The sequence below is a fragment of the Linepithema humile genome, chromosome 3, assembly GCF_040581485.1.
Source record: "Linepithema humile isolate Giens D197 chromosome 3, Lhum_UNIL_v1.0, whole genome shotgun sequence".
NCBI lineage: Eukaryota > Metazoa > Arthropoda > Insecta > Hymenoptera > Formicidae > Linepithema > Linepithema humile.
Genome location: NC_090130.1, coordinates 6,423,678 through 6,448,830, shown reverse-complemented (window position 1 = coordinate 6,448,830; position 25,153 = coordinate 6,423,678). Strand labels below are relative to the sequence as shown.

The following is a 25,153-nucleotide window of genomic DNA, read 5'->3' as shown; positions in this document are numbered from 1 at the left end:
GGTCTTTTTCTGTGCATATATATGTATACATATATACATATATGCCTGTATACATATATTTATATATATACATATATACTTTCAAAGAAAAAGCTTCTTATTTTGTTATTACATAATTAAAACGCATAACATTATTAGCATGTGATATTGTACAATGTGTGCACGCCTGTTTTCTTCCTTTAACATTACATTCATGTGACGGTTGAAAAATGTTATGCCTGCGATCTCGGCGACGGTTTTTGAGGCAGAATGTTTTAGACTGTTATACTGTATGTCCAAAGTTATATGATGTATTAAATGTTATATTCAATAGAAAACATTGTGTAATAAAACTAACATCTTCACGGCAAATAATAAACTTGAGATTATAACATTTCTCTTATCTGTTTCGTAAATTTAATGGATTAAACATTTTGTTGTACTCGATACTAAAAGTACTTTATTCTACAAATTTGAATGAATTTGTAGGAAAATATGTTTAGCTTATTGCATTTTATGCTTTAAAAGATTTAATATATACTAAATACTCTAATATAAAAATTGAAACAAAGCGGACAATAATCATGATACGTCACTAATGACGAAGTTGATTAATAAAGCATAGTCTAGAACACTCTGTTCTATAAATGTACGCATTAAATTTATCAATTTAAATAGCATGTGACCGCACTTTTATTTTCTAATATCACTTAGATATTAATTTGCTTCTTTAATTTTACTTACATCCTTTGCATCCAATGTAGCATTCTAGGCTTAATATTTGTTTCTTATTACCGAAGAAATTGTGGATATATGTAAAACACATAAAGAACAACGTTATTCAGCATTATCTTACTTAACTAATTAATATTAGCCTTTGTTACATTTCTTCTTCTTTTTTTGTGATCAGTCCAAGTCGCATAACATTTTATGTACATGTATCACTCAGCTCCAGCGAATTTGCCTACTTAGATATTCACAGTTTGTTCATTCTCATGAATTAATTTCTAAATCTCTTTCTCAATATCTTATGTTAATATATATGTATATGTGTACATGTATGTATCCCACTGTGATATTCCAAGCATGTACTTACAGTTCTAAAGCAGTCTTGGAAATTCTTTCGGGTATTAGGCATATTGTTGGAAAATCTGTACATTAGCTTATAACGCTCTGCTCTAGAGTAAACAGAATAAAAAAAATATAAACGTAAATATTAATAATGCGACTTTCTATAAGAATTATCTAGCGGTAAATGCTAAAATTAGGTTTTCACTGTCAGCTGTATCGGTTGCATAAATGATTTAAAAATCAGTAGACATTTGTTTTCTGGAGCTGATCCAAAGAGATGAATTTGTTCTACAAAATTAAGTTTAAAATATGATGTAGTTTGAAAATGTACTTTTATAAAATAAAGATATTTTGTCAAATCTAATAGCAAGTACAAATTAAGAATATTGCATCTTCTGGCATTATTGATTTGTCCAATATATAAATTATATATTGCATTATAAACATGTTTATAATTTAACAAAGCTAAATTACATGTAATTCTATTTGACGCTTTTACGAAACGCCTTTCTGCAAGTTTTGGCTCCATTTTGCCCATATAGATACAAATCATTCATACGAACAATATGTTTTAAGCCTAATATTCAAATATTACGCGATACATTCAGATTATATTTTATACATCAAGGATTAACATTTTGGGCATGAAGTGCAGACTGGTAAATATACATAAATCAAATATTTATTGTACAATTACTACTACTTACATTGACAACCGAAAAGCTTGTTGAAAGTATTTCAAGGGAAACCAAATTCTAAAAGAAATTGTATGTTTTTTGCTTAATCCAAGAGTATGGTTGTGTTTTACAATCGTTACAAATATACATATATATACAAACTAAATATTATTTCTGTAGAACTGGATAAAGTTTCATAGTGCCTGATTCCCTTGAAGAATTGGTTTGTTATCGCATGCGATAAGAAACTTACGAATGGCAAAACAAAACGCTTGATTGTGCGGTACATTATGTACTCTTTGTTTTTCCTTTGCATTTACTCTTACAACATGTTGTAAGTTTTTTTTCTTAGCAGACTTACCAGATAACTGTGAGATATTATGATTATAGTTTACACACAGTTTGATTGCAACATCGCAATTTGTCACTGTGTTTATCTAAGCGCACGCTTGGATCTCCTTCATCTGTAAGTCGCTAAGTTTGGCTAGTTTTGGCCAAATTTTCTTAATCTATGCATAGTTTTATCCATGAGATTATTTTTCCTAGTGCACAAAGTGTTTCCAGACAAGTGGAATGGACTATGATTTGCTTAATATCTCTTACTCTTTTTTTTTTTTACGCATTATATAGTACATTGTGCTACATCATATTATGCCACAATACTACCACTGTTCGTTTCGTTGAAGAAAGTTCATTCTTTCTTTGTTTTACCAATACATTCGATCCACATAGTTTACTTAGCTTTCTTTCAGACTCTAATGTCTCGCATACTATACACAAGTCAACACAGGCTTATAAATGAGTGCCCATCACACATTTTTTTTAAAAGCACTTATTGTTGTGTCCATTCCTTAGCAAGAAAGCTCAATCTATGTTTCTTCTGAAAATGAGGGGATAGATTTGTTTTTACATGTAGGAGGGTCATGAAATGATAATAGCAATTAAAAATCACAAATGTCTTGTTTTCTCCAAGTTTGCCTACTATGACAATCGTTGTCGCTTTGGGGAAGGACTTAATTCCGAATCTTCATCTTCCTCATCTGAATCTCCTTCATAATCCACTAACCCCTGAAAATTAGATTGCTGAACCTTAATTTCCTTAATTAAAATTTGCGGAATAACATAAAATTCTTGTTGAATTAATTTAAAAGCTAATTTAATTATTATATAAATAAATAAATTTGAATATCAATTATTTTGATGGCATATTCAAAAAATTTTACTATGTAACTCTAAGTATTTCAAATATGTGTATCTTTCGATTTACCTTTTTAAATAATGCGGTTCCCGTCTTTTCTACAGTGCCAATAGCTGGAGTAGGATTTATATCAGAAGTGATCGGTGATTCATTCGTTGTTGACGAACTGTTATTGATTTGTGGTTGTTGTGAAGTAATGTTATTATTCGACGTGTTGTTGTTTAATACAGACTGTTGTTGCTGTTGTTGCTGATGATTTTTTGAATCTGCAAGATCGGGATTAAGTGCAACATTTGAAGATGACGATTGTTTCTTAGCAGAAACTGGAAGTATATGATCGGCTGCTATTGCGGGTACCACCGCCTCACCCTCATCAAACTCTTCCTCTTCATTAAACCATAGCTCCTCGTCCTCTTCTAGCTGCCTCTGGTCTCTTCGGTATCGACTATTCCGCAAAATTGATGGGACACTATATATACAAATAAATTATTTTAATACTTATAAAATTCTATATTTTTTAGAGAAATAATTGTACCTATTTCTGATATATTCTAACCTGCTTGTCTGCATAACTTATTTTTATCTTATGTATAATTTTATCCGTTATCTTACTTTTGTTGACACAAAAATAACAAGATATATTTCAGTTTATATATATATATACCTATCAATCGCTGCTCTATCGCGATCTTTCAGTTTGTCTTGATGTTGTTCGTACCTTAACTTCAAAGCCTTAAAGGTTTGTACATAATCAATTGCTTCCAGTTCTTTCGAAAAGTTTTCAACAACGTGTGAACAGAGTGATTTAATATCCTCCTAAAACATTATAGCAAAATGATAAATAAGAATACAATATTCAAGTTTGTTGTATTCTCAAAATTCTCATATTTACCAATTTAATAAACTCAAACATTTCCAATATAGCTGAGTCTAGAAGATTGTATCTGCCATTGTTTCTTACAAATGCATCAAATACAGGAGTAAACAAGTTACCCTTGATTATATATCTATTATAAAACTCATCCTTTAATGCTATAATTTTCCTCATAAACCTTAATGCACATAGTACTAGAAATGTATGCGTTGACTTCATTAAAACCAATATTCTTCTGAGTAAATCTTTGTTCAGTATGCAGTTTTTAATGTGATACGTGTGGTGCTCCACACAGAATGATAATAACTCCAAGATCAATCCCAAAAGTTGCACTGTTCTATAATCCTCTCTCACCGGTCGCTCTCCAATTGTGTTCGCTAGGAGAGGCGCTATTAGAGTACCAATACTATTCTTGTAAAAGTAATTTAAGAAATCAGTCTTTTCTGATTTGTTAACAGAAGCCAACATGTTCTCCGGATCCAAAAGCAAACGTAGTACGCCAGCCAACTGTACTGCTCCACCCAATTCAGGATCGCTATCTCCGACAAGTTGAGCAACTATTACATTCACTAACATTTGGTCCTGTTCTGTGTTATTTATTTGCTGCAATGTATAATCTCTTACAACACTTGGAGAGTATTCCACGATATAAGTCAGTATGTCTATACTGGCTGTTTTTGTCTGCGCATCGTTCATTGCCAAAGTGATTTCTAAAGCAGGAAGTATACCAAGTGCTGTTAATGTTTTATAAAACGCCTCCTTTCCTTGTGGTTGAAGATTTTGCGAAAAATTGCAAAATTCTTTCAAAAAGAGAACCAAGTCGCGTCTCTTGCTATCTAAGGTCGCTTCGTCCGTTAACTGACGAAAAAGTTCAGTAAGAAACTTCTCATCATCCTGTATCAAAGTCACTATTTCAACTTTATTGAAGAATATAAAACTACTCAATGTACTCAGCATGTTATCCTCGAATACACTCGGAGTTGGCAGCACTACATCTTGAATGTATTGAACTCTATACGTTTGATGAATTTTAGCTAACAGTTCGGTGTTTGTAATAGGAATTGCTTGTTTGAATCTGGCTAATTGTCGAAGGTATTCTCTGTGCCTCTTCGGCTCAGATAACGATGGTTCATATTCCAAACATCCAACAACATCGAAAATTGTATCGTCACTGAACATAACTTCAAACAATGCATTTTTATTAAGTAAGAAAATATTTTTGAATATCTCATAAAGCTGATGCAATCCCTCAATGTTCTCTAAATCCTCACACGTACGAAAAAGGTTTAGCAATTTCTTAATATAACCTTCAGTTTCCAGTGCTACTGCTAATTTTTCTTTTCTCATCGGGGATGTTAAACAATTCTCTATGAGCTCGTTAATCTCTTCCAATCGGCTAAGTTCACACGGAGGTAATTCAATAGGTGGTGCTGCATCTGACATATCATCAAACCGCTCATCTTCAGATTCTTCTACAATATCTTGTGTTATTTCTACAGATGGATCTTTCCCTTGAACTTGACAAATCTTCTCCCATATTTCGTCACAGCCAGCTTTTTCTTGAAAACTTAGAGCCAGGTCAAAGTTATCTCCTTCGGACCATACTATTAAAGTATCCTAAAATCATATACACATTATTATAACTCACATTGTACATTACTTATGTATTAATTGTCCATTATTTAAATTTTATGCTGAATATTATGCTACATAAATTATATATTTAATGCATATTTGCAACACATGCTGTAATCATTCGAGTGGATTCATTTGTAATAGTACAATGTAATAATACATAATAAAAAATATTGTTTATTCTGCAATGCAAAAGTATTATGTATTTTATAATAAAAAAATAATTTATACTATTAAAATTGATTTTTTTATTTAAATTATTTTATTAAATATTTAAACAGTAATTTAAAAAATGCATCACTTTTCTTTGTTTTCTTAGATATTCTCTAACTTTACTTGTTCATTAACATCGATATTCACGAATAAATTACAGAATATAAAATGACTACGTAACTAACATAATATAAGGACAAAGATATTAACTGTACTAGAAAAAAAATTGAGAAAAAAAAAGAACTATGTAGTACTCTTACAAGACATAATTAATGTAAATCCATAATATTTTGCCAATCATTGCACAATTACCTGTTGTTTCTGATATGCTGTATCAGGTTGTATCCTACTTTCCAACAAGACAGAGCCATCACTTTCCGCTCTTACCAACAGGGAAATCCCCTTTAATCTATCTACATAGGAAGAGGAAACATGACCTGTACCACGATCATCCCATTGTCTATCTGCATTAAGAGCATACAACTTTACTCTTCTACGTGTGTCCGTCATATTGTAAAACTAATTAGTGCACTCTCTCCCGTATCACCAACTATCCTGCATGCCTTTCTAAGTTTGCCTAAAAGTTGTCAACTCCGTCTGATGACTCACTTTGAGATACCTTCAGATACTTATCGGATTAACAAATGGACAGAAACTTAGGTATGTTAAACTTCTGCATGCCCTTATACAACTCATCAAGATCTGCACATGTTGGTTCTTGGCATTTGCTGTTATTGCATCGAAGGATTTGGTATAAATAAAGCGCTTGGTGATTAGTGTCTTTATCAGAAAACGAATCCTACATACGCATGTACGCGATGCGTGCAAACTGTGCTCAAGGTCGGTTTTAACCAGTATTTCGTGTGGCAAATAACGCACATCAATTATACACAAGACAACGTTTGCGGCACCAGTTAGCCAACGAGTTCAGAGAAGGTACGCGTGTTCCGAGAGACAGAAGGCTTAAATAGTAGCATGAGCAATGGACGCGCGTCGTACGTGTGCCCAGGTTTCCAAATTTCCTCGCGGCGAGGTAACTGTTTACGACGTTGAATGTTTACGCAGTATCCGTTGCATAAATCGGTTGACTCTTAGTATACCTCTGCGAAAAACTCCCCAGGAGATGAGTGCGCGCGGGAAAAGTTCGCACGCTGTACGTGCTTGCGCTCTCACGTGTTGCGGCGATGACGTTCCGAGATGCACCAGTCAAGGTATAGCACGATCGGTTTGACCGGCTCGACGTCGCAGCTCCTCTTCGGCGGCCGATAGTCTCCGTCAACGTACGTTGTGTGTGTGCTCTCGCTGCTGTGTACGATTCTTCCCGTGGCGGCGGCGAACGAAAGCACGAACGTGGATGTTGCTCCCGTGATGCAGGCGCTCATAGGAACACGGTTGTCTTACGCGAATATTCGTGACAGACGTCGCCGGCTCGCATCGCCGTTATCACCGTTTTTCTTAAGCTATATCACTCTAAAATTGACGTAGACATCGAGCCACAACACTACATTCCGCCATGATAGATCATAACAACGCGCCACGGGGTCTGCCGCGTGCAACGCAAGGATGCTGGCGCGAAATTCGAATAATGAGTGTACAGATAAATGAATATTATATTATTAAAATGTAAACCAGTCGAGTAAGATTTCTTGAAAAATCTGTGTTATTCTTGCGTCAATGTACAACAAACTTCAGTATCGAATATTCCATTTCGCGAAATGGGGAATGTGCGTGTTTTCGAGATGTTAAAATGAGGTTATAAATATCTTTCGATTGATCAATAAAACTTAGCGGAGCACTGTCAGACGTCGTTTTTCTACCATGTTACATATTGCTCTAATTATTTTTACACCAAATATAATTGATGGTAGATCGGTAATTTTCTTACAAATATGTCAAATATACATATAAAGACATATAATAATGTAAAGTTTCATGTAATTAGATGTTCAGAGCAAGGAGAGTAATATCAAATATTATGTGTATATTCAATAAAAAGTATCATTTTTCATAATAATAAATTATTTTGTCTAATAATTTCCATTACAGATAAATTGTATTTAATCAATCAAAATCTTGCTATGCAAACTTTATTTTAATATAATTATATACTCATTCTATACAATTTTGAAAATCCACCTTTTAATTGAGTATTTATACATAATCAAATAATAATGCTGTTAATGCTTAGATATCTTGAATATATTTCCTGGTATCCAATTATTTCAATTAAGTCCTGATTTATTTCAAAATAAGTAGGAATTGATTACCAAGATACCAGAGTTTCACTAGAAAATAATATAAAATAAAATGATGTAAAATTCCCAATCAATACTAACAGCATTAATAAAAATATTAATGTTATTAATAGAAGAGGAATATAAAACATTTTATTTAAACAAAGTTAAAGTTTATATCCCTCCACTTTCCACATATACTCTCTGCATTTTATTTATTAACTACAAATAATTATCCAAATAGCACTAAATCCACGAGTATGTAGTAAATTATATATTTAAAAAAAGAAATAGAGAAAAATCATAGAAAGATTGTAATAATAAATAAATTACGTAACAATTAGAAATGCTTGTACTGTCATTATTGTAATCGATATTGGTGTCTTAATTTAGACTTAATTTGAAGAGATAAGAGAAAGATAGCTTATTTACATAGTATGATATAATACGATTGTAACTGTACATAAGAAATTTGCATATATTAAATCTTAGGGACAAAGTTATTCAAATACATGTTACGCAAAGGAATTAATACATGGAATTTCGTAGTTTCGTAAGAAATACTTTCGCGCGATTATAAGGGCTACATAAAGCAAGAAAATCAAATTATATACAGGTAAAACACGTTTGTAAATCTCAAAATTATCCGCCAATAGAACTTTCGCATTTTATATGTATTCTGGATAATAGTTTACAAAAAGAAAGATATAAGTTGTTATTCTTATAAAATTATTCTTCCATGTGATTATGATTGTTGATATTATAACTTCAGAGTTTACGATTCACAAGTTTCAAGCTTCAGTCTCAGATATTACTAAGTCCTGGATTTAACAATCGCTAGAGAATTCTTTACAAGTAATTCTAATTGTGCTTAATTCATTGACCAACCGACTTAACCGAAATAACGTTCAATAAAGTTCTCATATCGATTACAAAATCCAAACTTTAGTTATTATACCTCAATTATTGATCGCTTGCATTAATTGAGGCCGGTCATTAACCACATTAAAGTATTATGTTACATAATTTATCACACAATTTTATTTTTATTTATTCTGTTGGTGGAGGTGAAAACTTTTGTAGTCTACGTCTGCGTAACATTTCTTGTTCGCTCGATGATGTCGTCTCTGTCGTGGATAAAAGCTCCGCTGTATCATTAGATTGGTTAGATGTTGACGCATCTTCGTTCGGTATACTTGGAGTAGGAGCGTTTTCCATCGACGTACTTGAAACAGGAGTGTTTTCTGTTCTAACAGGAGAACTTTTATCCCGAACTTCAGCGCTTGCGTCCATCGTATTGTTTGTATTTTGCGTTGTCATTGTATCCGAGGTACTTTCAATATTGTTAGTAGTAGGACTGCTGTGCATAGGAATGCTATAATTTTAAGTTTCATTATTTATACAAATCTGAAAATATTTATTTGTAGAATTCTAAGTACTTACTTAGCTGTAGCAGCTGCTGTTTGATATTGATTCATCATTACATTGGCTGCACTCAATAAGAGTTGAATTCTATGCAACGTTTGTATTCTGACTTGTACAGCTTGCCGCAAGTTACCTTCCATCGCTCTAAGTTCTTCTTCGCTCAATTCGGTTAAGTTCGGTAGTGGTGCAGGAATAGGTGGCAATGGTACTATCGTAGGAAATAATGGTGGGAAAAGCGGTATATTTCCAGTTGGAGGTATGTTTTGCGACGGAGGCGTATTTCCGGCGCTAGTTTGAGGTTGAGGCTGAGATTGCTGTTGCTGTTGCTGCTGTTGTTGTTGTGGTTGTTGTTGTGGTGGCATTCCTGGAGCTGGCAATCCAGCCAAAAATACTGGGAAATGGAAAGGTGGTCCTAAATAACAAAAATCACATTAAAAATATATAATAATTATTTAGAACTGTTAAATTTAACAATAAAAAATTTACCCATAGGGTTTGCACCAGGTGCTTGTGGAGGCTGAGGTGGAGGCACCTGTTGTGGTGCTGGCGGAGGAGGATTATTCTGTCTAGGTGGTGTGGTTGGCGTAGGCCTTAAAATGTTCAAACGACATGTAGGACATGTCTGTTGGCGTTGAAACCAAGAACGTAGACAGGCAGTATGGAAGATGTGATTACACGGCAATTTTTTACTAGCTGTAACCATCTCCTCCCTATATATCACCATAATGCATTGAGTTAAATATTACAAATATTACAAATATTACAAAATAATAATTTCATTTGTTGCATTACTTACCTGCATATAATGCAGACATTATCAGCAGCAGCCAACTCCTCAGTTGTTGCATCTGGATAAAGGGTATTCATATTCCTAATAGCCCTCCTTGACATTACTATATCATGAAATGCTTTCTTGAAGTCTCTCATTGTATAGTACATAGGACGTAATGCAAACAGAGGTAATGTAAATAGTTTTATCATTAAAGTCACAAAGGCGACATAGAGGATAACCTAAAAAAAGAATTTGTTTTCATCAGCAAGATATACACATGAATCATAAATCAATATACAAGATTTTTGGATTAGATAAATTACCTTTAATAAGCCGATAATCAATTCTGTGTACAGTAAGAAAACTGGTTTGTTATCCCATGGATTTTCACTTTGTAGGTCAATAGTATGCAGTACATACTTCACAGTGATGTTAAAAACAACAGTCAATAAAATTGCATATTCAAAGCCAAATACGAGTTGTACAGAGGGACCTTTAGTGGCTGTTGTATTATATGCATAATGGATCATTGTTAAATTGATGGTAAATAAAAGTCCTAGTAAAGTAGCAACTCTGAGATGGAATAACCATGTTATTACTGGACTTCTTTCCATCTGAAAGATAAAGAACAAATTAGTTATATACACATATTTATAAATAAGTCTATCATAAAATAAGATATCAATACATCGATATATGACAATGTATATCACTGAACGATATAAAACTCACATAATCAACACGATCCTCGGCAAGCCAATGAAATGATTTCAAAAACAGAAGGAGGGTAAATAATGCTATAAACTTAGGGCTGAAATCATCCCTAAATACTGTAAACGCCAAGCATGTTTCTGTCACTGCGTACCACACTTTTTCGACCAAGTGCTGCAAATGATAAATGAGTGATATCATAAAAAAATCAACCAAATAAAAAATTAAGGATAGATTACTTACTTCGAGTTCGGCAGCACGTAAGGAACCGAAAAAGATTTTTCGCAGGAAGGCATTTATCATGAATGCAAGGATAAATCCTTGCACGTAGATCACCTGAGCAAAAAGTAACCCATATGTAATATTATGATAATAACCTCATGGCTACTAGAACAGTCTTATCAGAAACATCATGGGAAAAAAAACTCACGGTCATGCTCGGGTTGGATTTGGTTATGTGGACAACAGTCGGATAGAATTGTTTTCTTTGATAATATGCATGGCCAATAACAGCGCATGTTAGCGCGGTGCTTATCAACATGATCCCAGCTTCCCTCATTTTCACGGCCGTTTTTTCCGCGAGCCCAAGGGCTGCGTTTCACGACGACAGAATTCGCTGATGCTTATCGCACGGAGAATTTTACGTTTCGTCGACAGTTTCGACAGCTGCACAGTGTTCTGCACGAGTCGGTGTTAACGTGGCGCTGATATCGTCGCGGTATCTTCGAATTATATATCCAATCGGGCATGCCGTGTATACACATGCAAATTATTTACTTTAACGATAGCGCGTGCTTTTGATTTTCTCTCTTCACAAAAGATTGAAAACAAGTAATACGTGACTCCTTATAGTTGCGTCCCGTCGTTAATTATATAAGATGCGAAATGTCAATCCCCGGTGCTTTGACAGCAAGTGAAGGACAAGCGGTGCCACGTGATTGGCCACGGCAATGATAACCGTGTTGAACCACGTGGATCATGATTATCGCTCGTGTCGATACCATATAACAGCGCGAATGTTTGAAAAAGAGCAAAAAAAAGGTATTCAAGGAAACAGTGAGACAGTATATGTAGATATAAAATAAAGATTTAATTAATTTTATGGTAATAGATACATACATTCACAAGTCAAATGTCAGTTATAGTGATTTATATAAAATGTTAATGAGCAACAATATGAATATTGCAATGGATTTGAACTTGTATGTAAATTAATGTAACGAGGACTATATGTAAATGAAAGCAGATATATGCGATGACTAGTCTTAAACAATTTTTATCCATCTCTTTAAAAAATGAATTTACTAAATTATAGAGATATAATCCACAGAAATGTCTTTAAATCACACTTTAATAGGCACTTGTTTGAATGGAACTTTAAACATCTATGCATAAACTATCACTTTTTTTATTACTGTGATAATCTATTCTTATGTTTAGTAATTTTTTTTATAGTCATAACAAATATATCCCGCTAATATAAGTATTTAATATATTAGGAACACCACAAAAGATACTAGTTGTAAAAATATATGTATAAAAGTTAGAATTTCTTTAAAAAATACATATATGCAAATAACATGTGCTCAATATGATTTGTGTATCTGTTATGTATGCATACTGAGAGTTTTTGTTTTCAAAATACTTTTGGGGCTTTGTCGTTTTGGAGTTCCTAATTGCGCTGTTGCTTTCAATGGGGTTCTACGTGTATCAACTGGAGGTCTGCGCACTAACTTAGAACTTTTTGGCGTTTTTACTGTTAAAGGTCGCTTAATATGTGGTGTTTTGCTGGTCTCTACTTTGTAAGGAGATATATTTGAATTTTCCAGCATTATATTGATAGGAATCTTTGTTAACGACGATGTTTTTGCAGAAGTATTTTCTGTTTGATGATTTTCCGTGCTACATATAGCATTAAACTCTTTATCTTTAGCGTAAACTTGATGTATTATTGGATCCTTATTTAAGAATTTCTGATTTTGTAATTCGAATTTTTGCGTGGAACGACGATTCTTATCAATTCGACTTTGAAGCGGTTTTAATGATACATTTGTTACCTGTGTTTTAATCTGCTGTGTCATATTTGGAGATAACACTACGTGACAATTCTTATTTTTTAAATCCTTATTTGATTGTTTTCGAGACACATGTCTCTTATACGATTGCTTAAAATGTTCACCTTTTGTATCCATTTCTTTATTTATATTTGGAGAACGTTTCTCTTTATCATGGCATAGTTTCCTGTTTGAAACATTGGTAAACTCTGACGTTTTAGTTGTGTCATCAAATAATTTGGCTTTGGCTAAAACCATACCAGCATTTTGCGCTCGAAGTTTTGCAACTGATGCTCTACCAGTTTGTGGAGCAGGTGTATTTATTCGAAAATCGGATTTAAAATACTTATCTGCATCTTTCCAAGATATTTCTTTCAAGCCTTCGGAAACAGTATTATCTTTTTGCAAACAATCATTATTTAAGGTTATATTCTGATGACTATTGGTCTTTTTTAAGTCATCTATCTTTTTATCAAAATATGATGAATTGTCTACAAAGTCTTTTCCATGGAAAGATGAAGCTCTACGCACATATGAAGTTGTTCGGTTATTGGTTAAATGTAGATCGTTAAATCCAGAAAGATTCAGAGTACTATTATTTGAAATTTTCTGTTCAACTGAACCAGGAATCAATGTGTTCATTTGATTATGTAGACATATTTTGTCTTTCGTATTGTTGGAAATAATTCTGTTACATCTTTCTGCAGAATAAGATTGTTCTTCTAAATATTTGTTAGAAAAGGTCGATTGTTTATCGATGGGATAAACGTTTACTTGTTTTTCAAGTTGAATTTGGTGTTGTAAATTAAATTCTGGAGAGATATGCCATGATGCAGTTCGTCTGATACGTTTGCTGCAAATAAAAATGATTTATGAAATAATAATTTATTACCTTATTTAATTATATATTTTTATATGCTATTTTAATTTTTTGTTCTAATATAATACATATATTTTTTTCATAAAAATAGTTATTTTTAAAATGTATAATAGTTGACACGTTATAGAATTATTGTTACACTAAGAAAATATAGTAAAGAAAAAAGTTTAAATACAATCTAATTACCTTGTGACTTTTTCTTGTGAACGTCTTCGTAACGATCCAATTTTCCTTGCGCTAGGAGATCTTATTATTTTATGTTCTCCCGATCTTCTGATTTTTAATTCTTTACTCAGTTTCTTTGCTAAATAGTCACTTGTCAAAGTGTTTTCAATACTAGCCTCTTCTAATGTTTTTTCATAAGCTGTTTGTACGTTATTTACCGAGTGCGTAGTTATATCATTTTCATCATTGTATATGCATTTAAATTCTTGAGAAATACGTGTTTCAATTGCAGAAACTCGATTTTTTATATCTTCATATTCACTTTTAGGGATTTTGACATAATCTTCTTCACAGTTATCACTTAACGAAGATACTGTGTCAACATTAGGATGAAATACATCAAACTCTTCCGAATCAGTCCTTTCCTCAGGTGTCAGCAAACACATATTATCGCTTTCATCCAATTTCTTGGAACTTGTGCTTACGTTCATACGCCATTGATCACCATTTCTGCTGTGACTTTTATCCATAAGCAAGTCCTGCTCACCACCATCTTCCGATAAATCCACAGTAGCATCGTTAAATACATCGTTATACTCTTGCTGAAAATCATTATTTGACGGTTCATCATGTTTCATTAATCTCAAATGAGACACTCCATCGCTATAGTTACGTATTTTATATGTACAAAAAGAATTGCTTACTGAACTCCAACGTCTTTCATCATTCAGCTTGTTATTACTCGTATATGAATCTGATAAGTCATCATCGATGTTTTTCTGAAAATATTCCATTAAAATTATTTTAGTGAAAGGTATATAATATTAAATTTTGTTAACAAATCTTGATGGTACATATTGAGGTATAAAAATAGATATACTCACTTGCTTATTTTTAGGAACAAATTTATCCAAACTCAGTCTTAGTTTTTTTGACTTATCCAATTTTTCAGCTATTCTCCTAAAATGTACATGTTAGAATCATGTATATCTTATAATTATATAATTTTAAATTATATATATAAATCATATAGATATAAAAAAGGGAAAATTTGCATAAAATGATCAGTCTTTTCATACTTTTTCTTTAAACTTGGAGGAGGTTCTCTCTCAACTACTTTTCGTTTTTTAGTAAATTTGTTTGAAGGTGCATTCATCTGTACTGAATGTACAGAAGGTTGTGGATTGTTGATATTAAATGCATCATCTGCACCTTTTCCAACTATTTTTTTTAAACCATTGAACATACCTAGATAAAACATTATGCAAGATATATAATAGATAGTTACATATTTAGAAATATTATACATTTAACATGTTATGATTATCATGTATAATTATTCAATTTTGTATGATTATTTTATTTTATACATGTGAGTTAATAAATATATTCCCAAACATATTTAAATTGAAAATGCTTTTAAATATGACTTACGTGTAAGACTTCCACTACGATGTTTCTTCTTTTTAGATTTTCCATGAAGCTCAAATGAATCTAGCCCATTATCTGTACTACCGCTTGTTTCTGTGGAGATACATTGAGCAATATGTGGTGGTAAGATGCCAATATTTTCTGAATTTTCAATCAGAATCTGTAACAATACTTTTTTTATAGTAATGCTATTGCTTATATGATCTATTAATATTTTGGAAAACATATGTTACCTTAATAATAGTTAAATGCATTTGCAATCTATTCTGTACAGCTGACATAGATGTATCTTGTAAAGGCATGATATTTGGTCCAACAACTTTCGCTAAGTTTTCGATGCTCATCTTGTTTTGTTTCTCGTACATAGAAACCTTTTTCAAAAATTCCATAAAAAATGCTAAAGTGTTTAAATGATACGGTGGTAATAATGTACATGCCAACAGCAGTGCCTGTATTCGACAGTTCTTGAGCAATGCACAGTGTATGAATAAGTCGTGATACGTATACGGAATCAATGGTTCTGGTAAGTCACGAAAGAAAGATTTTAAGCAACTGGCTACATCAATTGCATTATTTTTCTCGCCCAAGCTGCCACCACTATCTAGACGAGATATTAATTCCTTTTGTCGCGCCTGAGAGCCAGCTTTTCTAAAGAGACCTTCCTGAGTAATATACTTCTCTAAAAAGGTTGAGGCGTGAATCACAAACACAGGAACATGAACTATGGCACCTGACGACAAATTCACAATATCCAAAGCTTGATAAAAGAGAGGAGTCTTGAAGATTCTCTTAGAAATGTTCTTGCATGTCTCGGGTCTGTCGCTTTTAAGCATACTCTTCTTGAAGCGATATTTAACCCCAAAGCTTCTAAGATCGTTGGCGACGATGTGATACACTTTTTCCTTGTGCAATACATCGTAAATCAACATTTTCGATACTTTAATGCAGTCTAAATTATACGAATTTTGTGAGAAATCACTCCAATGAGAAATTAAAGCAATTCAAATCTCTCTGTATACATTTCACAAACATCCGTTTTCGTATTAAATCTGACATTTCAATGCAGCCAACGTTTCAGTCAAAATATTACATAATGGCGCTATTACAACGTTGTGAAGACGCGTCGATTATTTGATAATAAAAAACTCACTAATCAAGCTCTTAGATTGGTCAGTTTTCTACGCATATGCATTATGCAGCCGTACGAATTCATCTGGATAGACCTTAAGAGCATTGTAACCAATCTTAGAAATTCCCTATTCGACACCAATTAACGATTTGAACTAATTGTTGTTGTCGATGTGATAGCATCTGTCATACTCGGATACAGCTTGATAATAATGTTGCCGGTGCTCTTCTCGTGAAGAATATTAATGTAATACTTTAATAATCATATTATTATATAAATTGTAAATGAAAGTGTTGATATTATATCGTAACTTCAATTAAGTAACTTCATGTATAGCAGCCTTTAGTGTGCACTAGTGCGAGTAATGCGGACAACTGATTTGTTATCAGCCTCTCCCGGGGGTGGAATGCAGTGGAATGTTCCGTCCATGCGACTCTTTGGTCCATGATCGCGACTAATTTCAAAGAACGTAGGTTTTTCTCACCACTGTGTTCGTGATCGTTCGATTCTCTAATCATATATATTTTATCTGATATTATTGGATATTGTATTTTTAGACGCGACGGACGAGGGTCTAAACTGTTAGCTGATATAGAACCCGATTTATTAAAGCGCTGATTGAGACGTGAGTTTTATCAATATGACGTGCGCGTGACACTTCGGGAGAAAGATTATTTGTCAGCTTTGGAAGTCGTCTGATGTCTAATATTATTGAGGATCGCTCAACATATCGTTGGATCGAGGTGGACCGCCACAACGAACATCGTTTTCCGCTCATCGCTGGCTCATTGCAAGTCCTTGACAATCGATAAGAAAGCATGCATGTATACAGTCTTGTGAGCCTCGCTGAGTCAAAGAATACGGTGCGCAAATGGCTATCCTCGTTAATTAGAGTCGAGCTTCTAAGGTTAGGAGGTTGCTACTAGCCATGAAGAGTCCTGCAACAGCCCAACGCTTGAATGGGACTAGTACGCATCCTGTCTCGTCGCAGAGCCTCCAGACATCAGGAAACATAAAATCTCGCTATAGCAATACCTCCAACAGTTTTCAAGTGGTGAAGGTTGCTGGACGCGAATCCGGTTGTTACATCGCCAATAACATCGTGCCGAAGGTCGGCAAGCAGCAATTGGTGTCCTTGAACGGGGATTCGGTGCGATGTGACAGCGTTGATGTCGACGAGGCGCTAGCGTGCGATGTGGCGCCTATACCGGCGACGAAAACCAAGGCTCTATGTGTGCACATCAGAGAAAACAAATGGTATGACGCTGGTAATGTGGTTTCCGTGGGAGTAGCAGGAGCCAGCCTGAATCATGCTTTGGAGAGTATGTCCTTGGCTTATAATCCTTCCACAAAGCAATTATATTCTGTGGAAGAGACTAAAATACCCAGTGATGCACAAATTGATTGTACTTCTCAATATATAGAATCTCCATGTAACGGTAAGGAACAATCCTCCAGTGTAAAACTTGATACAGATAAATATTTGAAACTTGAAAATGTTAGTGCAAATAGTAGTCCAAGAAATAGCTTGCCACGATCGTGTAGTAGCACAGTGTCTTCCCTTAGTGAAATATCACCTTCAGGAAGTTTTTTGGGATCTGACGAGCAACATATTGTAGAAAAGAATGACAAGACATCTAAACGTTGGGGATTGAATACATTTTTTACGAAGAATGTGTTTCCATGGAAGAATAAAGGTTCTCAACAGTCAACACCTACTGGCAGCCCATCAAGAAATATTGACAAGGTAGGCGGTAGTACAGCCTTAATTCAACAGCCGAGACCAGCAAATTTGCCAGCTAAAACTGCATTGGAAGAAGAACGTCATCGTAAGCAATACAATGCTATTTTAGAGGCAGCAAGAAAGAGAGAATTGCGTGAAGAAAAAGAACGGAAGCAACAACGAGAATATCAGTTGAAAGAAGAAGAAAGATTAGCTGAGGATTCTAATACGTGGAATATACATGTTTTACCTAAATTTGAAAGTGTTAAGAACACAAGGAAAGTAAAAGAGCTATGGTGGCGTGGTTTACCGCCGAGTGTTCGTGGTAGAGTATGGAAATTAGCGATTCCAAATAATTTAAATGTAACGCCGCATCTCTATAATCTTTGCTTAGAAAGGGCGATGTCATGCCCTAACAATGAATCACTAGCTGCAATCAGATTAGACGTATCTCGTACCTTTCCTACCTTATGTGTCTTTCAAGAAGATGGACCACTATCTGATAGCCTTCAGGGTATTTTGGCAGCTTATGCTGTATACAGACCGGATGTAGGCTATGTGCAAGGAATGAGTTTTGTGGGTGCTGTGTTATCATTAAACATGGATCCACCAGATGCCTTTGCTTGCTTTGCAAATTTGTTAAATTATCCTTGCCACAGAGCCGCCTTCACATTGGACCAAAAAAGAATGAACACTTATTACAAAGTATACTCCAGTGCTCTTGCACATAAGCTGCCAAAAGTCTTTTCCCATTTCACTGTAGCTGGTTTGAGCCCAGACTTATATCTATTAGATTGGTTGTACACTATATATGCTAAAGCAATGCCTTTTGATGTTGCATGTAGAGTCTGGGATGTCTTTCTTAGAGATGGCGATGAGTTCCTCTTCAGAACAGCATTAGGAGTATTGCACTTGTATCAAGAAGAGTTACTGAAAATGGACTTTGTACACGGTGCACAGTTTCTCACTAGATTACCAGAAAATCTACAGGTAGAATCTTTATTCAATAGTATTAGTCAGATGTCTACTACTGTTGGAACGACAACGTTCCAGCAAATGCTAGTTCAATTTTCATCTTAATTTTATGTATTGAGAAGTATAGCAAAATTGAGAATCTGAGGTATGAAATCTTTTTCTATTTTAATGTGTAAAATTGAATCTCTTTTTACAAAATTTTATATTTATTTATTATTATTAAAAAAATTGAAGATCTAACAAAACGAAGAGATATTTTAAATGATTTACAGAAAACAAAGTGTCTCAGAGATGTTTAGAAACATTGTTCTTTATTTTTTAAAAATAGTATTTAACAAAGTTTTACTTTGTTTTATAATTGACCTAAAGATATAATATAGAGTGCATTAATAGAATTGCACAGAGAATTAAATCGATTTTCAAAAAATCATACTAAATATATATATTATGTTATGTTCTGAAAATTATATATACAACTAGATAAATTTGTTATAGAAATCATAATTTTTATGTACATAACGTAATTGACTGTTTTTTGTTTAGTTATAGATATACTTCCTTATTACGAGGATAATGAAAAATAATCTGAAGCACGGACAAGCATGAATGCTTTAATAGATCTATACTCATTTTGTATTTTTGTCTGGTATTTTTCAAAATGTGACAAATCTTAGATTTGTAATATCTTGAAAAATAGTTTTTAATATACGAAAGCAAAACAGAGTACTATTAAGCTTAAGGCTTAGCTCAATTGTACATAGGAATTGTTGTAGTTATTTGTTTTAATTTTTATGATTTTATTCTGATAGCTTATAACAGTTTTTCGTAAATTTGTGATGTTTATATATCTGAAATGCTCTTCATCAATCTTGCTTTATATATCAACATGTATATTACTATATACGCATTGCTGCATTTCAGCTTTGAGATATATTGATCTATTCTTTATATATCTATTCAATTTATGCTGGAAACGTTTTCTTCAAGACTAAAGGGAGATATATACGAATACAACATACGATATTATGCAATATATTGCTATGACACAGATATTAATCTCATACATATGTATAATCCTATTCATGAATAGAAGTAAATATCGTCGGAAATAAGCTTCTCAGCTACAAAATATTCAATCGCTACTTACAAATTTTCGGAATGCTGATTTCCATGACAGTGTATCACGATAAATATGTAATGAAATAACTGAGATTACGTGCCACAAAACATTTCGTACGAAAATTTTATTCAATACTGGCTTATGTGAAAAGGCGAAGTTAAATAATGCGTGCAAAACATAAGTATAATATGTTAATGATCTAACGAATTAAGGGGAGAGCAGCTTTCATAATTTATAAAACATCAGTCGTATATTTGCTACAAGCATACTGTTTATATAAATGCACTTTTCTCTTTTGACGCATATTAAGTACGATTTTTATGCAATTAGAGTTCTTCCCAGCGCGAATCAACGCGTTCTGCCTGCATTATTTTGCTTCGTTATTTTTAGTCTTCGGTCCATAGCGCCGATAACTATGAGATTATTTACAGCGAAGCGTGTGATAAAGGGTTCACAATATACAACAGAAGTTTTATTAATCTATACGTTTTGAGTCAGCATTTAGATGAGTCACTATAGATAGTGTCAGTCTAAAACACTCATTGATCGCACAAATGATCGACTAATATTATGTAAAACACTGCAATCAAAACGCAATACTATTATTTTACATAATCTCATAGAAATAAGTGAGAATTTGATAAATATCGTGAATACCTCACATTATTTATATCAGCGACTACTGTTTCCACAGATACTTGTAGGTCTACTCATTCTGCTTGCCTGTATCTTGTTTATATTACAAATGAGATATATGTATTTCATATTATTATATGTCGGTAGACGATGATATATTTGGGTATAATTTCAATCTTCCAAGCTGTTCTACGCAGTTATTGCAACGTGCTTGCGACTGTTATTCTGCAACACCATAAATAGCAATTTCAAAACAGGTCGATCGATAGTATTAGATCATACTTAAAATGGTAAAAATTTTTTTATATCGTGCACATCTCCATTTTAAATAGAGTGCAGCACGCAACAAGAACATACAATAAGCTTATTGCATAAATTGCTTGAAAATGCATTTTAGAGATTACTCCCTTAGAATAAAGTTCGATAATTACATAGAAAGTTCCTAAACTTCAAATTTATCCTATTTTCATTATAAAGGCCACTCAAAAGATGGGACGTCATAAGATTTCGCTATTTCACTAAATAAATTGCCGTATCATAGCGACAATAAGGAAAAAAAAAATATATATATAATCGGATTATAACGTCTTTCGACGTTGTTCAATGCCTAACTTCCATTTCGTTCTATTTCTCCAATTTTCTTTCCCTAGGTCTCTCTCACTCATTTTATTTTTATTTATTCATTATTAGTGATTTTCAGGCTGTTTTGTTCGTATAATTTTATTAATCGGTCTTCGTTATCATTCATAGTATTCTCTCCAAGGGCCAATGAGTTTGCTGTTTAGATTTTCCAGTTTTGCTATTTAAATCGCCTAGTATTATTATTTCTCTGGTCTTCCCAACATTATTTCATTGTTCAATTTGTTGAAGAAGTTGTCTTTATCATAGACTGATGCATCATTCGACACCCCATATATGCCAAACAGTGATTTTCATTTGCATGATGTTTAAATAAATTTTTATTATATTTTCTGTTATTGGGTTCCAGTCAGTGAATTTTTGTTTTCTGTGAATGAGTATAGAATTATATTAATTTTAAGATTTTCTGCTCCTTAACGATTTCTTCTATTTTTTCTTTACATCCCTGAGTGTTCTATGTACCTATATTTATAATCCTTTTTCTTTGCCATATTCGTCTTTACTTGTTTTCATCGTCTCCGAGATTATTGTTAGGCTTTAGGCCGCAGTATTTAGATGCGATCAGTGAATGTTTTAGAGTGACACTATATGTTTTATATAAAATATATTCATGAATCGAGATAAATAGTAGACACTTGGTCTTGAGATGTGAGCTGTAGCGAACTCACGAATGTAATATCCTAGTTTTTAATTGACAATACTCTCATTCCATCCATTATTCCAAATTACTACTACTTAGCGATCATGAACAATGCATAACGTATAAGTTTATAGATTATGTATATAAAAGCACAAATGGATAAGATGTAATTAGCCTAGAATACGAAAATTAAGTTATTTTGGAACTCTAAACACATAGAATTACAACTATGTATGTATGAATTAACTCTACGTATGTAGAGAAGCAAACGCGCTCATGCACTTATGTGCCACAGACTTTTTCCATCAGGATGTATTACTAAATAATGATCAATCTCAATGATACGACAGATCAATCTTCGTATGCGCGGAAATTAATGACAAGATATTAACATTTGACAAATTATCAATTTTTTGATGCTCATATGTTGAAATGAATTGAGATTTACAGTTTAATTGACGATAATACGTTGATACGAACTTTTTATGATTTTTTTTGCTATGAAAGATCTGTATATGTATTAAGCTTTATATATTAAATTACCAAAACATTTAAAAATGCAGTTTAAAAGATACATTTTTTACATATATATTTATTTTGATTATTGTGTGATATTTTTAATTTGAATTTGCAAATTTTATTTAATGATTCTAATGTATCCAACTTTGATTTCCTTTTTATTGATACAAAGTTATTTGTATATTACTGTGAATATCTTTTGTTATGAACGTAACGTCATTATTTTTGTGAAATAACTGATAATGATGTGCCAATTGTATCATGGATGTAAGAACGATAGACGAGAAGACCGTTTACAAGCGATATCTCCATTTATGCTATAAATATACTATCAGTTTTTGTGATTATCAACAGTATACTACGACGTCGGATTAAGCTGATGGCTATTTTAATCAATAATCGATAAAATTATCCAACTTTTTAATGATGAATAATAAAATGGTATAAAAATACGAAGAACACATTGAGACATTAATTAAACAACAAGAATAGCTTTATCCGTTCTTATTGTGAAGCGTGCGAGTCTTATAATTTGTCCGCCTTATCGATTTAATATCACATTGTAATTATAGATGTGATATACTAAAAGCAGAAATGTATGTATGTGTAATTGTGTGTATATGTGGTGTGCTGTATGCTTGTATATGTATTGATTGCATTAAAATACTTATAGGTATATCTATATATTTTGCCTAGAATGTAGAAAATGCATTTTATGTGATTGTTTGTTTCTTTCTGATCAAAGTAATTTGTATCATAGAAGATAATTGACTATCTTCAAATTCACAAAGCACATTATTTTATAAATGATAAATTTGTTTAATTATCTTTAAAATATATCCAAATTTTATCACTACATTGATGTTACAAATAATACATATTCTGTAGATATACCTATGTGTATTTTAAGTCTTTAAGTTTTGTCCATTTAAGATTGAAGATACGATGCCTAAAAAAATGATGATAAACTAAAATTGTATAAGTGCAAATGTTAAACATCTATGCACAAACAACATGCATGCACTATGTGACACTTCTGTGTTCCTTGTCGTTAGTGCCTCGATAGAGGAACTCATTGTATATTTTATACGCGTTTTATCGTGTACATTTACCTTAAGTGCAATATTGTAATATATATTTTTTAAAGGATCGATCCTAGTATTTATTTTGTCAAATGTAGCTATCAGGAAACATGTAAAGTATACATAGAGACGTTAGCAAATTAGAAAAAAATCTTCATATTTTTTAATACGAAATTGGAGGAAGAATTTGCTGGGAAGACGAGAGAGTAAAATGACTATGTTTGTATTAATTAAGTATACCGAATCTCGCAGATGATTTCATAAGAATATAATGCGCAACGACGTCTCTAACTATGCTTTTTTATTAAAAGGAATCTTACAGTACTGTGAGAATTATTATGTACATAATCACATGCTTGCTTCCTAATTTAATTGAAACATAAAGGTTAATGATATTTACCGCAATACTATAATGACCATTTTTATATCATGTAATGGATTACGAACGAGATTGAAAAAAAAAACGTATTAATACGCATATGAGAAACATTGTAAATGATGCCAGCAACATATCTCTATATGGATGACTTTTTTTCCTATATGAATAAAAACTATGCTCTATGACATCGAATTTTTGAACTTTTATTTATTTAATGTAAAAGTAAAAGTTATTTTTAATAATTTACGCTGTGTTATGTTGAATTATTTTAAATTTGTTACGATTATATGCAAACATGAATGTACATATATATTTATACAATGTATTATATATATAATAAATTTTTCAATATTATTTGCTCGCGCGCGTTTTGACATTTTAATATTAATTTTAATATTGGAAAATTCTGTATAAATTAATTATTAAATTTAATAATTATTTAAGTATTTGGATTATTTCTAAATTATAAAATTTTTTAAATTTAAATTAATATGCACATTCGCGCCATATCAATAGTACCAATACTTCGGTATGTTTAGCGTCATTCTTCAATAAATTGTGCTCATTTTCGGAATGCACGATGGCGAGTGCGGAGTCACATTGAAATTGCTCCACATTTATAGGAAATGTAAGTATCTAAAAGAATATTGCATGCGGAATATCGTCATGTATCTATCGTAAAGTATCAGAAGTTTGTAATAAGGTATTAGATATCGCGTTACGATTGTTATTATTGTAGTTTCGATATCGGCGATCCGATTTCGTGTGTCGGTAGTTCAAAATTTTCTTTGCATATATCGCGCTATTTCTCATTGAAGCGCATCGCAGAGCAGCAGATGCATAATCATTGCTAGGTATGCATATTGTATTGCATCTTTATTTTATTGTTATATATAACTTTTATTGTTATATCTTTCAATCGTATTTTTAGTGCTAATTTGGTCATATTGGCGTATCAGCCTGATTGTACTAAATTTTTGAAAGTTGCAAAC

General features: G+C 32.6%; 4 protein-coding genes across 9 annotated transcripts; 1 reads left to right on the top strand and 3 right to left on the bottom strand.

Annotated features, from left to right (window-relative positions):
- Positions 1-1,714: 1,714 nt before the first annotated feature.
- flfl (serine/threonine-protein phosphatase 4 regulatory subunit 3 flfl) lies at positions 1,715-7,998 on the bottom strand. Of its 4 annotated transcripts, none has more exons than XM_012374527.2 (6): positions 5,960-7,998; positions 3,818-5,416; positions 3,590-3,741; positions 3,294-3,394; positions 2,995-3,191; positions 1,715-2,795 (listed from the first exon to the last, which is right to left on the bottom strand). In XM_012374527.2, the coding sequence occupies exons 1-6, from the start codon at positions 6,155-6,157 to the stop codon at positions 2,709-2,711; spliced, it is 2,334 nt and encodes a 777-aa protein (XP_012229950.1). In that variant the 5' UTR covers positions 6,158-7,998; the 3' UTR covers positions 1,715-2,708. The 4 variants fall into 4 exon arrangements, with proteins under 4 accessions (XP_012229950.1, XP_067207249.1, XP_012229947.1 ...); XM_067351148.1 differs by having other exon boundaries at positions 3,644-3,741; XM_012374524.2 differs by having other exon boundaries at positions 2,995-3,394.
- A 538-nt stretch (positions 7,999-8,536) lies between these two features.
- Positions 8,537-11,680, bottom strand: sip3 (septin interacting protein 3). Its single transcript, XM_012374664.2, has 8 exons — positions 11,220-11,680; positions 11,033-11,125; positions 10,811-10,963; positions 10,402-10,692; positions 10,103-10,317; positions 9,793-10,016; positions 9,325-9,718; positions 8,537-9,256 (listed from the first exon to the last, which is right to left on the bottom strand). Exons 1-8 carry the CDS (start codon positions 11,346-11,348, stop codon positions 8,932-8,934), a joined length of 1,824 nt encoding a protein of 607 aa, XP_012230087.1. The 5' UTR covers positions 11,349-11,680; the 3' UTR covers positions 8,537-8,931.
- Positions 11,681-11,860: 180 nt separating this feature from the next.
- On the bottom strand, positions 11,861-16,417 carry LOC105676511 (rho GTPase-activating protein gacU-like). 2 transcript variants are annotated; one of them, XM_012374468.2, is made up of 7 exons: positions 15,553-16,416; positions 15,323-15,479; positions 14,968-15,136; positions 14,773-14,848; positions 14,593-14,667; positions 13,910-14,490; positions 11,861-13,696 (listed from the first exon to the last, which is right to left on the bottom strand). In XM_012374468.2, the coding sequence occupies exons 1-7, from the start codon at positions 16,246-16,248 to the stop codon at positions 12,397-12,399; spliced, it is 3,054 nt and encodes a 1,017-aa protein (XP_012229891.1). In that variant the 5' UTR covers positions 16,249-16,416; the 3' UTR covers positions 11,861-12,396. The 2 variants fall into 2 exon arrangements, with proteins under 2 accessions (XP_012229891.1, XP_012229890.1); XM_012374467.2 differs by having other exon boundaries at positions 13,910-14,667; positions 15,553-16,417.
- A 193-nt stretch (positions 16,418-16,610) lies between these two features.
- LOC105676512 (TBC1 domain family member 14-like) lies at positions 16,611-24,353 on the top strand. 2 transcript variants are annotated; one of them, XM_012374471.2, is made up of 3 exons: positions 16,611-16,917; positions 17,006-19,161; positions 19,690-24,353. In XM_012374471.2, the coding sequence occupies exons 2-3, from the start codon at positions 17,377-17,379 to the stop codon at positions 19,693-19,695; spliced, it is 1,791 nt and encodes a 596-aa protein (XP_012229894.1). In that variant the 5' UTR covers positions 16,611-16,917; positions 17,006-17,376; the 3' UTR covers positions 19,696-24,353. The 2 variants fall into 2 exon arrangements, with proteins under 2 accessions (XP_012229894.1, XP_067207250.1); XM_067351149.1 differs by having other exon boundaries at positions 16,676-16,694; positions 16,785-16,917; positions 17,006-24,353.
- Positions 24,354-25,153: the final 800 nt, after the last annotated feature.

Coding starts and splice junctions, on each gene's coding strand:
- LOC105676512 (XM_067351149.1), top strand. CDS start 17,377: ATGAAGAGTCCTGCAACAGCCCAACGCTTGAATGGGACTAGTACGCAT.
- LOC105676511 (XM_012374467.2), bottom strand. CDS start 16,248: ATGTTGATTTACGATGTATTGCACAAGGAAAAAGTGTATCACATCGTC. Junction 15,480..15,552: donor TGCATTTAACTATTATTAAG/GTAACATATGTT, acceptor GTATTGTTACAG/ATTCTGATTGAAAATTCAGA. Junction 14,668..14,772: donor TTGTTCCTAAAAATAAGCAA/GTGAGTATATCT, acceptor GAATATTTTCAG/AAAAACATCGATGATGACTT.
- flfl (XM_012374524.2), bottom strand. CDS start 6,157: ATGACGGACACACGTAGAAGAGTAAAGTTGTATGCTCTTAATGCAGAT. Junction 3,395..3,589: donor GATAGAGCAGCGATTGATAG/GTATATATATAT, acceptor TTGTATATATAG/TGTCCCATCAATTTTGCGGA. Junction 2,796..2,994: donor GAACCGCATTATTTAAAAAG/GTAAATCGAAAG, acceptor TCTAATTTTCAG/GGGTTAGTGGATTATGAAGG.
- sip3 (XM_012374664.2), bottom strand. CDS start 11,348: ATGAGGGAAGCTGGGATCATGTTGATAAGCACCGCGCTAACATGCGCT. Junction 10,318..10,401: donor TGATTATCGGCTTATTAAAG/GTAATTTATCTA, acceptor TTCTTTTTTTAG/GTTATCCTCTATGTCGCCTT. Junction 10,017..10,102: donor AATGTCTGCATTATATGCAG/GTAAGTAATGCA, acceptor GGTGATATATAG/GGAGGAGATGGTTACAGCTA.